We start from the raw sequence: 13,182 nt of genomic DNA on the forward strand, positions 1-13,182 counted from the left end.
ATGAGAATTTAATGAAATGGCTTATGTAAAGCATCTTACACAGGGCCTGCCTGGTCATCAGTGCCTAATAGGTCATCTGGTTATTATCATAATAATTGCTATTATTTATATAAGAAGAAATGGCATTCAAGGTAGGAAACTTTGTAGGCAGTTAGCAAACTGCTCTTCCCAGAAATTCAACTGAAAAACCCAAGGGTGGCTAGTGTTCTTCCTTTCCTGTTATGTGGAGTCACTGAGTCCATCCATTCACAGGCCGTCAGTGACTCGCATACTTGCTTGCATGTTTGTGCAGAGCTGTCCTCATGTGTGTTTTGCAAAGTGGCTGCCACGGTAGTCTTCCTGCTCTCATCATTGGTGATTAGAAGATAAATTTATGTTTACAGATTTAATTCAGCCTATGAATGTGAGCAGACGTGCTCACATTATTAGCTAGTCTACTTACTTTGACTAATGACCTTTAGAATTTCCAATAATGTCCCCATACAAACCCTCCCATTACCTTCCCCCTGTACTAATTCAGATTTCTATTAAGGTGTCAGGTATTGCAGCTGGTCCTAAACAGAGCTGCTGGCCACTTGCCTGAAAAAAATCTGCTGCAAATTCCTATTTGTTTTCTAAGAGGGTTAGCTTTCTTGTTTTCTGGATCAAGTTACACGTGTGACTTACCATCATCTTGCTTCCATTAAATGACCTCAAAACTGAATGACTTCTCCCAGGACAAAGAAAAATCCCCAAACCAAGCCTCACCCATTCTTTCTCCAACATCATCTCTCTCTGAAGAATTTCATCTGTTGGTGCTTGCCTCACCCCAGCCTGTAGCTTTGGCATTATTCTCTATGACTAACACTGTCTCAGTCCTTAAAATGCTTAAGAGTCCAAGAATCCTCAGATGACCAGAAAGGTCTTTGTAGCTAATAATTAAATGTCCCTTTTGCAATTTAAGCTTGCTTCTTTGTACCCTAACTGCGGGGACAGTAGTGTTGAAATAAATTTCCAAGGCTAGATGGAGCCACTCTTGTTCAGGGTGCCACATCAGTAAACCGAACTTCTGTGATCCTGTAAATGCTCCACTTGACCAGAAAGGCAGTGTATCCAGTCAGCCAATCCCCAAACGCCAAGCCAACTCGGGGCTCTATACTTATTTCCTCGCTCCTTGATCTTTCTAAATAAGGTCAGATATGCCACCCCAGTTGATCATGCCCTGTTTCTGCGTTGCTGCTTCTAATGCTTTATAAAACTCTTTCTTGCCAAAAATCCCTTGGGAAGAGCACTCCACTGCTTATGAGGCACAGTGCTCCCCAAATCTGTGGACTGTTTTCCCTTGGATAAAAGACATCAAACTAATTGCTCAGTTGTTTTGGTTTTGGCATTTCACGGTAGAAAACAGTTGGACTTCTTTCTCTTTAGAATCACATTTCCTTTCAAAGGAAAGCCCATTCCCAACTGTGTCTTCCCTTTACTCAACAATTCCCATGTGTTTGGTCTTCCTCCCAGATGCCATGGTCGAACTTGGCCTCTTGGGCAGTGATGACCCTTGTAATTATCAGAGGTTATAGACTTTTCCTAAAATCAGGGGGCAATCCTGTAGCTCTCTGCTGAGTCTGTTTCAACGGCAAGTAGTCTACAAGGGCTCAATAAGTGGGAAAAGAATTGGCAAACAATGAAGTAAGCCTCTTGTCTGATTCTTCCCCGCAGCATGAAATATGGGCCACCATGTGTTCTTTAGGTCCTATAAAGGAAGCAAAGCTGAAGCCAAACCCACTGAATGCCCACCTGGACATGGAGAGGAGCTTTTCGGGTATCTCAGTGCCCAGGACAGTAGAAAGTCTCTGCTTGGCTTTCCAATGGAGGCCACTGGAATTGGTCTTGGTGCAGTGCAAAATAGAGTTGCCTGCAAAGGTCAGTGGGTCTCCCATTTTCCATGTAGGATTCACCCTCATGCTTGTTAAAAATGTGAGTTTTCAAGCTGGTCCCCAGAGAGGCTGTTCCTAGAGGTGTTCTGAAGTGGATTTCTGTACTGAAGATGTTTCTAATTCTTAATGTCTTATATGTCCCCACCAGGAAACTGGAGGCTGCTATGATCTTCTGATTTTCTTATAAAAAGGGAACTGGGGGTAAGCTAACTACTAAGCACAATCAGAGTGGAAGCATCTGGTTAACATCAGCTCCCTAGAGCCCTGTTCGTCACAGTGTATTCCATAGACTACCTGCATGGGAATCATGAGGGTATTTTTTGAAAATGTAGATTCCTGGCTCTCAGCCCTGACTTGAATTAGAATTTCCAAATTCCAGGCCCAGGAATCTGTACTTTACCACACTTTCCAGGGGATGTTGAAAGACACTATAGAGCTTGAGAACTGTTTTCCTATGGGCTGAGTCTTCTTAGTAAATGGCTGGAGATGGATGCTATGGAATATGGGGCCTACATGTTGCAGCTTGGTGTCAGAGGCCTCAGCCCTGGGCTGCTGGGGCCAGTTGTAGGTAGAGAAGGCTGCCTCTCAGGTGGTATTCTAGGAGCATTGCCAGGAGTTATGTGGCTTTGGGCAGGTTTCTTAATCTTTCTGTGTCAGTTTATTAATCTTTAAAGCGGGCATAATAGTAGTGCCTGCTAATAGAATTGTTGTGAGGACTAAACGTATAATTACACTTTAAATGCTCAGAGCAGTGTCTGGCCCACAGGAAAAACTACGTACATGTCAGTTGCAGCTGCTGCTACTTCCGTTATAATTGTTATCCCAATCTCTGCCACCTAGGGTGTCCGTTCTCTAAAACCCAGGAGTCAGCAAACTGTGGCCCTTTATCTGTTTTTGTAAATAAAGTTTTATTGGAATGCAGCCATGCTCATTCCTTTATGTTATTATCTACGGCTGCTCTCCTGCCCCAACAGTAGAGTTAAATGGTTGCTACAAGGACCGTATGACCCACAAAGGCTAAAATATTTACTCTTTGACCCTCTTTAGAAAAAGTTTGCCAACTCTTGTTCTAAATGCCTTTGAGCCCCTGTTAAATGTTGATCACCCGAAGGAACAGCAAAGGCGGTTGTGTCAGAGGTTCACTGGTGGTCTGATTGTCTGTTCAGGGCAAGCCATGTGAGTGAAACAGAAAGTGGCAAGTGGACAAAGCCAAGGGGGGAGAACATCCTGAGAAGAGCCTGGAGGTATAGGACTTTGCCAGCCTGGAGGGGGTCCTGGCCTCAGCTTTTATTTATTTTTTTAAATTTTTAAAATTTTTAAAATTTTTTTTTATTTTTTAAGATTTTATTTTTTATTTGATGGAGAGAGACAGAGAGAGAGAGGAAACACAAGCAGGGGGAGTGGGAGAGGGAGAAGCAGGCTTCCCACTGAGGAGGGAGCCCAATGCGGGGCTCGATCCCAGGACCCTGAGATCATGACCTGAGCCGAAGGCAGACGCTTAACGGCTGAGCCACCCAGGCGCCCCTGGCCTCACCTTTCCAATGGAAAAGGAGCCTGCCTGAGGCTGGACCCTGCCTGACAACAGGAAAGGGCTTTCCTTTGCCCACCTGCCAGTGACTTCTCTCTTCCAATCTTCATACTACTTCCTCAGTTGGTCAGTTTGTAAAATGTCTTCACTGAGATCAAAGCAAACCACTATATCTAATAGCTTCAAAGAAAATTATAGCTTACTGTATTTCATCCAGCATGATTACTAAGTGCCCATTGTGTCCTAGACACTGGGACAGGTACAGAAAATAAAACCTGGTCCTTGCCCCGTGGACTGCCTAATCTATCTTGGAACTGCAAAGCCATAAACTCTTCAAACCCAGGACTTAAGACTCCAGCCTTGTTCATTGGACACCCCGGGACATAAAGTGCCTAGGATTGCAGATAACTGGTAACTAATTAACACCCAGAGTCAAGATCATAAAAAAGAAAATCACCTGGGGCAGGTTATGTCTGTGGAAGACCTATGATCCCATCAGTGGACGTTCGGCTGAGCAAGAAGTATGCTGAGCACTGTGTTCTTGCCTGTCTTTTGCCAGAAGGCAGTGTGCGTGGATAGAAAGAGCTATAGTTGCCCGAACGCTTCCTATGTCTCTGGTACTTGTGCTTTATGCAGGTTATCTCACTGAATCCTTATACTAATCCCATTAAGTAGGTACCACTATCCAATTTACATAAGGAAAGCAGGTGCTCAAAATGGCCCAGCTAGTCAATGGCAGAAGTGGGATTTAAATTCCTGTCCATCTGACTCCAAGGCTGTTGTTACAGTATATCATTTAGGTAAGTTTAAGAAGGAAGGGAAAGATAAAAGCGTATCAGGGGGCAGGGAAAAGTGGAGAGAATTCAACAGCCCCACAACTGCCTCTTTGAAGAACTAACATCTGAGATTTAGCAGGAGGGGTACCAAGGCAAGAGTGTTGCCCTTTTCTTTAGAAAACAAAATAGCAAAGCCCTAAACCCCTACTTCCTGGCTCCAGAATGAACAGATATTCAGTCCTTTAATTATGTTTAAGAAGTAAAAGTCTCCTGGCTTTTCCTCCCATATGCTCAGAGCCAATTATTCTCATGAAGTTGATGTTTTTTCAAGTTTGTCCCCACCCATTTTTTAATCATTAAGATTGTATTGGCTGACGTAAGCCATGTTAGCCGTTGGGCAAGTTCAGGTTCTTTTGGAGAACACTGGTGGCTTCCCGTGGTTGGGGAGTGTGGGAGATGCTCTCTACACCGTCTTACAACCTCCCAGTCTGTGCCTATAGTGGAAAGGAAGCAATCACAGATTTCCTCAGTCCATCCAAGGCTGGCCCCTGGCTGTCATGCCTCCAGTTTTATAGCTCAGGAAGTCCCATGTTCTGCATCAGGAAATGCTTTTCTGACAGCAAGTGCTCTTCTGACTACAGGACTGGCCCATCTGCCCCCACAGTAGGCCTGAGGTGGAGATAGGCAAGCCCTGGACCTTGAAGATTGCTCTGACACCAAAGAGTCTCATACCTCTTGTATGCAAGAGTTGGAGGGTGTATAAATACACGCAGTACCTCTCTCCAGCACTGCATTCAGTAACATAATGTTGGTAGCTTGAAATTGACCACAGTGGGGGCATTTACACCCTAGAAATCAGCAAACACTACACATGAAGGCTTGTTCACTCTGAGAACTGATTGTTGAACATTTATCTGTGCATGACTGAATATACCCCATTTTTTCTTCCAGTATGAATACATTTTTCTAGTTCTTTCCTATTACAAAAAAATACCACAATGAATGTTATATGGTACTTTGTGTACATATGTGTATATTTCTTTAGGCTATATACCTGGAAGTGGACTTTTTAACTTATAAACTATGCACATTTCAACTTACGAGATAGCATCAGATTGCTGGTCTACCAGCAGTATGTAAGACTTTCCGTTTCCTCACATTCTTGTTGACACTTGGTATGGCCAGCCTTCTTCATTTATGCCAATCTGAGCTTGAGGTGGCATTTCATTGTTATTTGAACTGATACATTTTTTTCTTTTTTATGTCCTTTGATAATTGCCTTAAAATATTTCCATAAAATGTTTATTCATTCATTGTTAGATTTAAGTACTTTATGGTTATTTTATAGATTATTTTTATTTCTATTGTGAAACAGATGAGGAATGCTATGGCTGGTGTATAGAAATGTTACTGATTTTTATATGCTCATGTCAGTATTAACCTTTTCAAACATTTCCCAGATCTGGGGAGCTTGAGATTTTATGTTAAACTTGGTATCTGCCCTTAAAAGTGTTAATGACATTTTCTTTGGTTACTTTTTTTTAATGCCATGGTACATATGTGAGGGTCAAAGTTTCTAAGATGACAGCCAGGGCAAGGTCCAAAAAGTATTTATCACAATGTGTCTTTGGTGAGTCTGTTCACTCGCAACAATGGTTTGGACGAAATCCACTTGTGTTCTCTCTTTCACCTTGTTTTTTGCCCACATAGCAGCTGTATCAGTAAGTAGAGTTCTGCTCTTCTGGATATTTAGAAATATTAATTCTAGTATGTGTTATGTATTTTCTGTATGTTTATTTTCTTTCAGATTAAGCATCTCTCTAAAGGAAATGGTAAGAATCAATTGAAATGCACAGAGTGTTTCTGAACTTTCTTTCTTTTGTTCAGCAAGATCAGTAACAATTTTTTTCCTACTTTTAACAGTACATGATGAAGAGTTTCATGAACAGAAGGATATTTCAGAAATCAACTTAGGTGGGTTCAATTTCTGCCTTATTAATGCTTTGAAATAATTTTAAATCTTATGCTCCAATTGCTGTAAAGCTCTTGCTTTCATGATAGGGTACTGGGTAACTTTAGGGGAGAAATATCTATTGGTGCTTCATTAGAATTTACAGAGTTTCTGAAAACTGGAAATATGGAAAGAGAATGATGGTTATACCAAATTTTCTAGAGGAACTAGTGAGTGCTCCATGGATCTAGAAGTACATCACATGATTTTTGTTTATAAAAATGTCAGTTTTCCTGTTTCTATTTTGAAATGAGTGAAAAAAAAGTGGATGATTATTCCACTTGCTACATATACACATGTATATGTATGTATGTATACATGTGTAGTATATGCCTAAGGTTACATTTAGTGGGGGGAAAACCCTAGCCCTTCTACTCGTGCATCATATAAATTAACACCTGTTTGCTCAGGACTTAGGGAAGAGTGTAAAGATGTTTCCATTTCAATGTCTTGTCTACGAACATTTTTCTTGAGGAACTCCATCAATCTGGTCCATTACTGAGAGGAGAGAGAAGCTGGGTTATCATCTCTTTTCTCTCTCTTATCCTGCTTCTAAGATGAGGGAGAAGCCTTTACATTCTGGGTATCTTTGGTTAGGATTGGCAAGCAGCAGAGATATTCATGATCTTAAACAGCTTACGGTCTACAAAAGCTTTACTATCAATTGCATGTTTATTTGTCAAATACTGCAGTAGAGTAAGGACTGTTATCATTTTGCAGGAAGGGACAGGAATTTCCTTGTTGTTCAGGTGACCTGCCCAGATCGCTGAGCTCAGTGCTATTTGAAGCCTACACAACTGAAAAGACCCATACCTAAGGGTTGAACTTCTGTGGCTTTTTCTCATTTACAGGGAAGGCAGGCTCATTGATACATAATTGGAAAATCTTGAAATGGTTTTATAGAAATAGTTTGGTAAGGTAAATGGGTGAATGGGTCCCAAGACTTCAGAGCCAGGCATAAAATTATCTCTGTTTAGTGTCAGGCAATCAAGGTATATGGACTTGAGAGAATCTGCTGTAGTTTAAAGCAGGGCTGGGACTAGAATGAGATTTACGATCTCATCCTAATTTGTCTAGACCAAAGAATTCTTTTACCTTAGAATCATTGTTTATGCTTCTTCTCCACCAATCCCTCTGAGCTGTGACTCTGATGAAGAAATTTTACCATGTGGGTTTTTTTCTCTTTTTTAGGTCATCCCAACCCAGCTACCAGGATTGTTAGGGTTGGCCACAGAGCCAGATCCTATATCACAAAAACTATTCAGGAAAAATCACAGAGAGGGAATTGTCACCTTTTCCCTGTCTTCTCTCCATGCCTCACAATTTAACCTTCTACCCCAAGATTTGTTGCTTTCAGTCTTTTCATTTCAGTAAAAGCAATTTCCCCCTTCTAGATCTGAAGGATCAGAACCTCTGAGTCTTATCTTTCTCTCAAGGTACACACCGTCTATCAGCAAATACTGTTAGATCTACCATCAAATTGTATCATGGGTTGCGACTTCTCAACACTTTCTCTTTTCCTATTCCTCTCTAAGCCATCTGGCCTGGTCAGGTTCTTTCAGCCTCGTAACTGCTCTTGCCTTTCTGCCCTCACCCCACACAGGCTATTCCTCGGAGGGGACGGAACTCTCCTTCTGATAGGATTCAGGCCATGTCACTTCTCTTATCCAGTCTTCGTCATTCAACACTGGCCAGTACTGATTGACATCTCGTCCAACACAGAACAAAAGCCCTAGAACCTTGATTCCCAAGGTGTGTTCCATAGGCCAGTATCACCTATACCACCTAAGAGTTTTCTAGAAATGCAGCATCTTCAGTCTCATCTCAGACCTACAGAATCAGCACCTCCATGTTGACTGACCCCTGCTGATTCCCTGCACATGAAAGTTTGAGATGAGCTGACCCTGGCCAGCCATCTAATCTCACTTCTTACTGCTCTTTCCCCTACTTTCTTGGGTTCTCCAGCCACCCTGACCTCCTAGCTATTCCTCTACAGAGGTGAGTCTCAACGTGTGGTCTCCCCACCAGCAACATCAGCATCACCCGAGAACTTGTTAGAAGTGAAAATTCTCGAACCTTGCCCCAGACTTGCTGACTGAGAAATCCTGGGGGTGGGGCTCAGCTGTCTGGGTTTAACAAGCCATCAGGAGATTCTCTTGCTAAAGTTTGGAAAGCTGCTCTAAGACATCAAGGCTTTCCTGCCTCTTTTTTTTTTTTTCTTTTTTCAGGATTTTATTTATTTATTTGTCAGAGAGGATGGGAGAGAGAAGAGAGAAGCAGGCTCCAGGCTTAGCGGGGACCATGGGATCATGATCTGAGCTGAAAGCAGATGCTTAACCTGCTGAGCCACACAGGCACCCCTTGCCTCATTTCTATTTGCTGTTGCCTTTGCCCTCCATACTCTTCCTTTATTCCCCACGCCATCAGATTTCTGCTTCAATGCCACCTCCTCAGGGAGGCCTTCCCTGACCGCCCTTTATAAAATATCAAACTCCCTACCCCTCACCACTTTTCTCCCCTACTGTTCTTTTATTATTATTATTGCTTGTTATACCATCTGCTACTCAACATTTATGTGTTTGTCTCTCCTCCCTCCCCAGTCAAGAATGTCACCTCCCTGAGGGCTTTGTTTTATTCTCTGCTATATCCCTTGCATGTAGAACGAAGTCTAGCACACATTAAGTGCTTAATAAGTATATGCTGCCTGAGCAAATTGGTTAGAGAATCTCCTGAGGCTTATTTTTTTTTAAATTTTTATTCTTTAGAGAGAGTGTGCGTATGTACTCTTCCACGTGAATGGGGGCGGGGGGGCGGTGGGCAGAGGGAGAGAGAGAGAGGGAGAGAGAAGGAGAGAGAGAATCATAAGCGGGCTCCTTGGATAGGGGGATCGATCCCACAATCCTGAGATCATGACCTGAGCTGAAATCAAGAGTCAGATGCCCAACCAATTGGGCTACCCAGGCACCCTTCCTGAGGCTTATTTTTAATGGATATATGCTTCTTTGGGAAGTGTCCCCCCCCAACCCACTGCTGCACTCTCTTACCCTCCATGAGCCCATCTACACTGACCAACCTGGGGGCCAAGGTCTGAATGAGCTTGTTCATATCACTCTAGAAGAGCCCAGCTCTCACCTCTATCCCGAATCCAGGCCAGTGTCAGAAAATGCATGTGTTTGTTCATGATAAGCCTGAGCCAGAGTGTGGATAGACGGGCACATATTACCCCTACTGAAAAAGCAATTCAATACCTGGCTCCTACTGCCCGTGGGGCAGTCATATCAATGTTATTTGTCTTTGTTTAATTGTGCCACTATCATATTCATAGGTTAGGTTTATGGAAGTTAAGAAATATGGGCATGGGGAAAGGGATCGCGATGCCTTAGTTAGTCATTAGCAAGTGAAACCACGACTTCTCCCAATACCTAAACCCCCAGTGGGGTCATTTACCATGAATGAGCCCTCAGCTTTGCCAAATGAGACCTCTGTTACCATGTGAGGCTGTGGTGATAACTCTCTAGCTTGATTTCCCAGCTGTAAATCAGGTGCTATTCTCAGAATGAAGTATGATCCACTGACCCTGTTTGAAGTATTTTGTGATTTACAGGGAAGGCTGTTTGTCAAACATGAAGATTGTCATAAGAAGAGACATTCTTTTAAATGTTCATAAATTTTTCCCACAAGGATCTTCCCTTTTAAGAACTCTATTTGCAAAAACACTATGTGGCCAGAATCAAGGAATACCATAAGGGAGGAAAGTTTATTATGCTAAGCTCCTGATAACAGATATTTGGAGATACAGTTTTTGAGTGGATCTATCCATATTTGCCTGGTCTTTATTGCAAGGGCGTTATCTTGAGCTTGGCTTCGGAGGGTACCAGTGTTTTTTCATGGGACAGAGCAAAACCAACCCATTTACCTAGAGTCACAAAGAAGGATGGAATAATAGCAGAAAGGGCCCTGGATAGGAAGTCAGGAGTTCTTAAGCCCACTCAACTGCTGACCACCTCGCGTGCATTACTTCCTGTCTCAAGACTCCCTTGTGCCCCCTTAAAGCATGAGAGGTTTGGAGTCAATGATCCAAAAGATCTCTTCCAACTCATTTCTTACTTTTAAGATTCTTGGACAAGGTTTCTTATTCCAAAATGAAGACAGAGGATGTGATAATACGTGATATTGATGGGCTATTTACATTTACTCAATTAGAGAGAATTTTGCATTGTTTCAAAAAGACTTCAACCAAAGATTAACAAGGCAAGATTTACAATGGAAAATATTAATTTTATTATGAGAAATGCCTTTTAGTAATGCTCATTCAAATATTTCTTTCTTCCTTTTTTTTTTTTTTTTTTAAATCTATGTCTAGCTGCGGGCTTGGACCTCTTTCAAGGAGACATCCTCCTGCGAGTGAGTACCTGCCAAGGACACAGTAACATTCCTCAGAACTGGCTGTTTTTTATGACTGGGAGGCTCTGTTTGTCCAGCCCTGTGCTAGGCACTGTGGAGGACATGAAAGAATCTAATCTATCATCTGTACCCACAAGGGCTTCCACTGTGGTTGATGATGACAAAAACAGATGAAAAATTAGCACACAGGACAAAAGAATCTATAATTATCACATTACTTGTTCACCCAATTTTCCTAGTAAGTGAAGAATGAGAGAAGGAAATGCACCAGTATGTTTAAAGTGGCTATCTCAGTTTTTGGAAATTTCAGATCTTTTAAGTTTTGTTCTTAATAATTTCTCTGAAGTTTCCAAATTGTCTGTAATGAACTTGTTTTGCTTTTGTAATCAGAATACAAATGCTATTGTTTGAATTGTATGATAGGTTGTTTGTGGTGTTAAAGTTTAGTGAAGGAGGAGGTCAGGGGGCCTGGAGGACTCACCTTCCATTGTTTTTGATGTAGTGATCCACAATTCATTGTTTTCGTCTTTGCCTTGTTTTCACAGAACTCCAGAAATGGCCTGAGAGACCCTAACACCAGGTGGAAGTTCCCCATTCCTTACATTCTGGCTGACAATCTGGGTAATATTAATTGTTTTAATTAGGAGTTTTAGATTTTACTCTTCTACTGACCCCCACTCCTGTTCATTGGCTTCAGATTGGGAGTAACACCAATGCATATGGGGGTTTCCAAGCCCTGATAATTCTTTATCCCATGGAATGAAAGTCATAACATTATATTGACCCAATGCTGCTTAACGAGTCTGAGATACAGTGCATCGAATAGTAATTTTAAAAATTACAGAGTATCAAATAATAATTTTTAAAAGTACAGACCACATTAACATGTTAATAAAACCAAAAACACCATAAAGAACAAAAATAGAATGAAACATTATTTGGTTTCACAACCACGAAAAAATTATGCTTTAAATAATAGTTTTGTTTAAGTGAAACTAAATATATTTTCAGCATACTGATTGCTTCCCCTTTTGTTATGAGACAAACATTCCACACTTTTGAGAAATAGAAAAGTCTATATTTCACATGCTCAGAGTCCTTGTTCCTCAGTATTAATAATTTCAGTTCTTTTCTCTCTCAAGATAGAAGACTGGTTAAGTTATAGTTCAGTAATTGTTGGAAATAATACTTGGGGGAAATAAATAAATATTCAAAGCCACGTGTGGACACTGGCTGACCCCAAGCAGGTGACTGACAGCTGAGCAGCCGTGATGATGCAAAGCCTTCGAGGCCCATCCCACACGGATGGGGGAAGATCAGAGGAGAGGGGAAATGGGGACAAGCTTGCTCAATCTTAATGCACTGTTAGGCTGCTCCCACTCGCAGGAGATAGAGTTTATGTTTCAATATTTTCCATCACTGTTATCAGTGCTGATCCCTTTTCTAGAGGAGAGCTAGTTATAAACAAATGCTGTTGTTCTCAGTGATTTTTTTTGAAATTTGAGGTTTTATTTATTTATTTTTTAATTTTATTATTATTATGTTCTGTTAGTCACCATACAGTACATCATTAGTTTTTGATGTAGTGATCCACGATTCATTGTTTTCGTATAACATCCAGTGCTCCATAAAATACGTGCCCTCCTTAATACCCATCACTGGGCTAACCCATCCCCCCACCCCCTCCCCTCTAAAACCCTCAGTTTGTTTCTCAGAGTCCATAGTCTCTCATGGTTCGTCTCTCCCTCCGATTTCCGCCCCCCTTCATTTTTCCCTTCCTTCTCCTAATGTCCTCCATGCTATTCCTTATGTTCCACAAATAAGTGAAACCATATGATAATTGACTTTCTCTGCTTGACTTATTTCACTTAGCATAATCTCCTCCAGTCCCATTCATGTTGATGTAAAAGTTGGGTGTTCATCCTTTCTGATGGCTGAGTAATATTCCATTGTATATATGGACCACATCTTCTTTATCCATTCGTCTGTTTAAGGGCATCTTGGCTCTTTCCACAGTTCGGCTATTGCGGACATTGCTGCTACGAACATTGGGGTGCATATGGCCCTTCTTTTCATTACATCTGTGTCTTTGGGATAAATACCCAGTAGTGCAATTGCTGGGTCATAGGGTAGCTCTATTTTTAATTTTTTGAGGCACCTCCACACTGTTTTCCAAAGTGGCTGTTCCAACTTGCATTCCCATCAACAGTGTAAGAGGGTTCCCCTTTCTCCACAACCTCTCCAATATTTATTGTTTCTTGCCTTGTCAATTTCTGCCATTCTAACTGGTGTAAAGTGGTATCTCAGCGTGGTTTTGATTTGAATTTCCCTGATGGCTAATGATGATGAACATTTTTTCATGTGTCAGTTAGCCGTTTGTAGGTCTTCTTTGGAGAAGTGTCTGTTCATGTCTTCTGCCCATTTTTTGACTTGATTATTTGTTTTTTGGTTGTTGAGTTTGAGAAGAGATTTTATTCCCCCACCCCCACCCCGCCCCATTGTTGCCCGCACACTTGCAAATTTACAGAGCACCCATATTTATTGGAATGT

The 13,182-nt window shown here is 41.6% G+C and overlaps 1 protein-coding gene across 1 annotated transcript in view; it reads left to right on the forward strand.

Moving 5' to 3' along the window:
• The first annotated feature begins 5,869 nt into the window (after positions 1-5,869).
• MEP1A (meprin A subunit alpha) overlaps positions 5,870-13,182 on the forward strand; it is a 35,129-nt gene continuing 27,816 nt past the window's right edge. The window contains exons 1-5 of the mRNA XM_045866001.1: positions 5,870-5,938; positions 6,025-6,049; positions 6,141-6,191; positions 10,592-10,632; positions 11,178-11,253. Of these exons, the coding sequence (XP_045721957.1) occupies positions 5,870-5,938; positions 6,025-6,049; positions 6,141-6,191; positions 10,592-10,632; positions 11,178-11,253 (262 nt within the window). The remainder of the gene's footprint in view (positions 5,939-6,024; positions 6,050-6,140; positions 6,192-10,591; positions 10,633-11,177; positions 11,254-13,182) is intronic.

Source organism: Mirounga angustirostris, unplaced genomic scaffold, assembly GCF_029215605.1.
Source record: "Mirounga angustirostris isolate CCGP_5_RB_7025 unplaced genomic scaffold, mMirAng1.0.hap1 SCAF_8, whole genome shotgun sequence".
Taxonomy (NCBI): Eukaryota; Metazoa; Chordata; class Mammalia; order Carnivora; family Phocidae; genus Mirounga; species Mirounga angustirostris.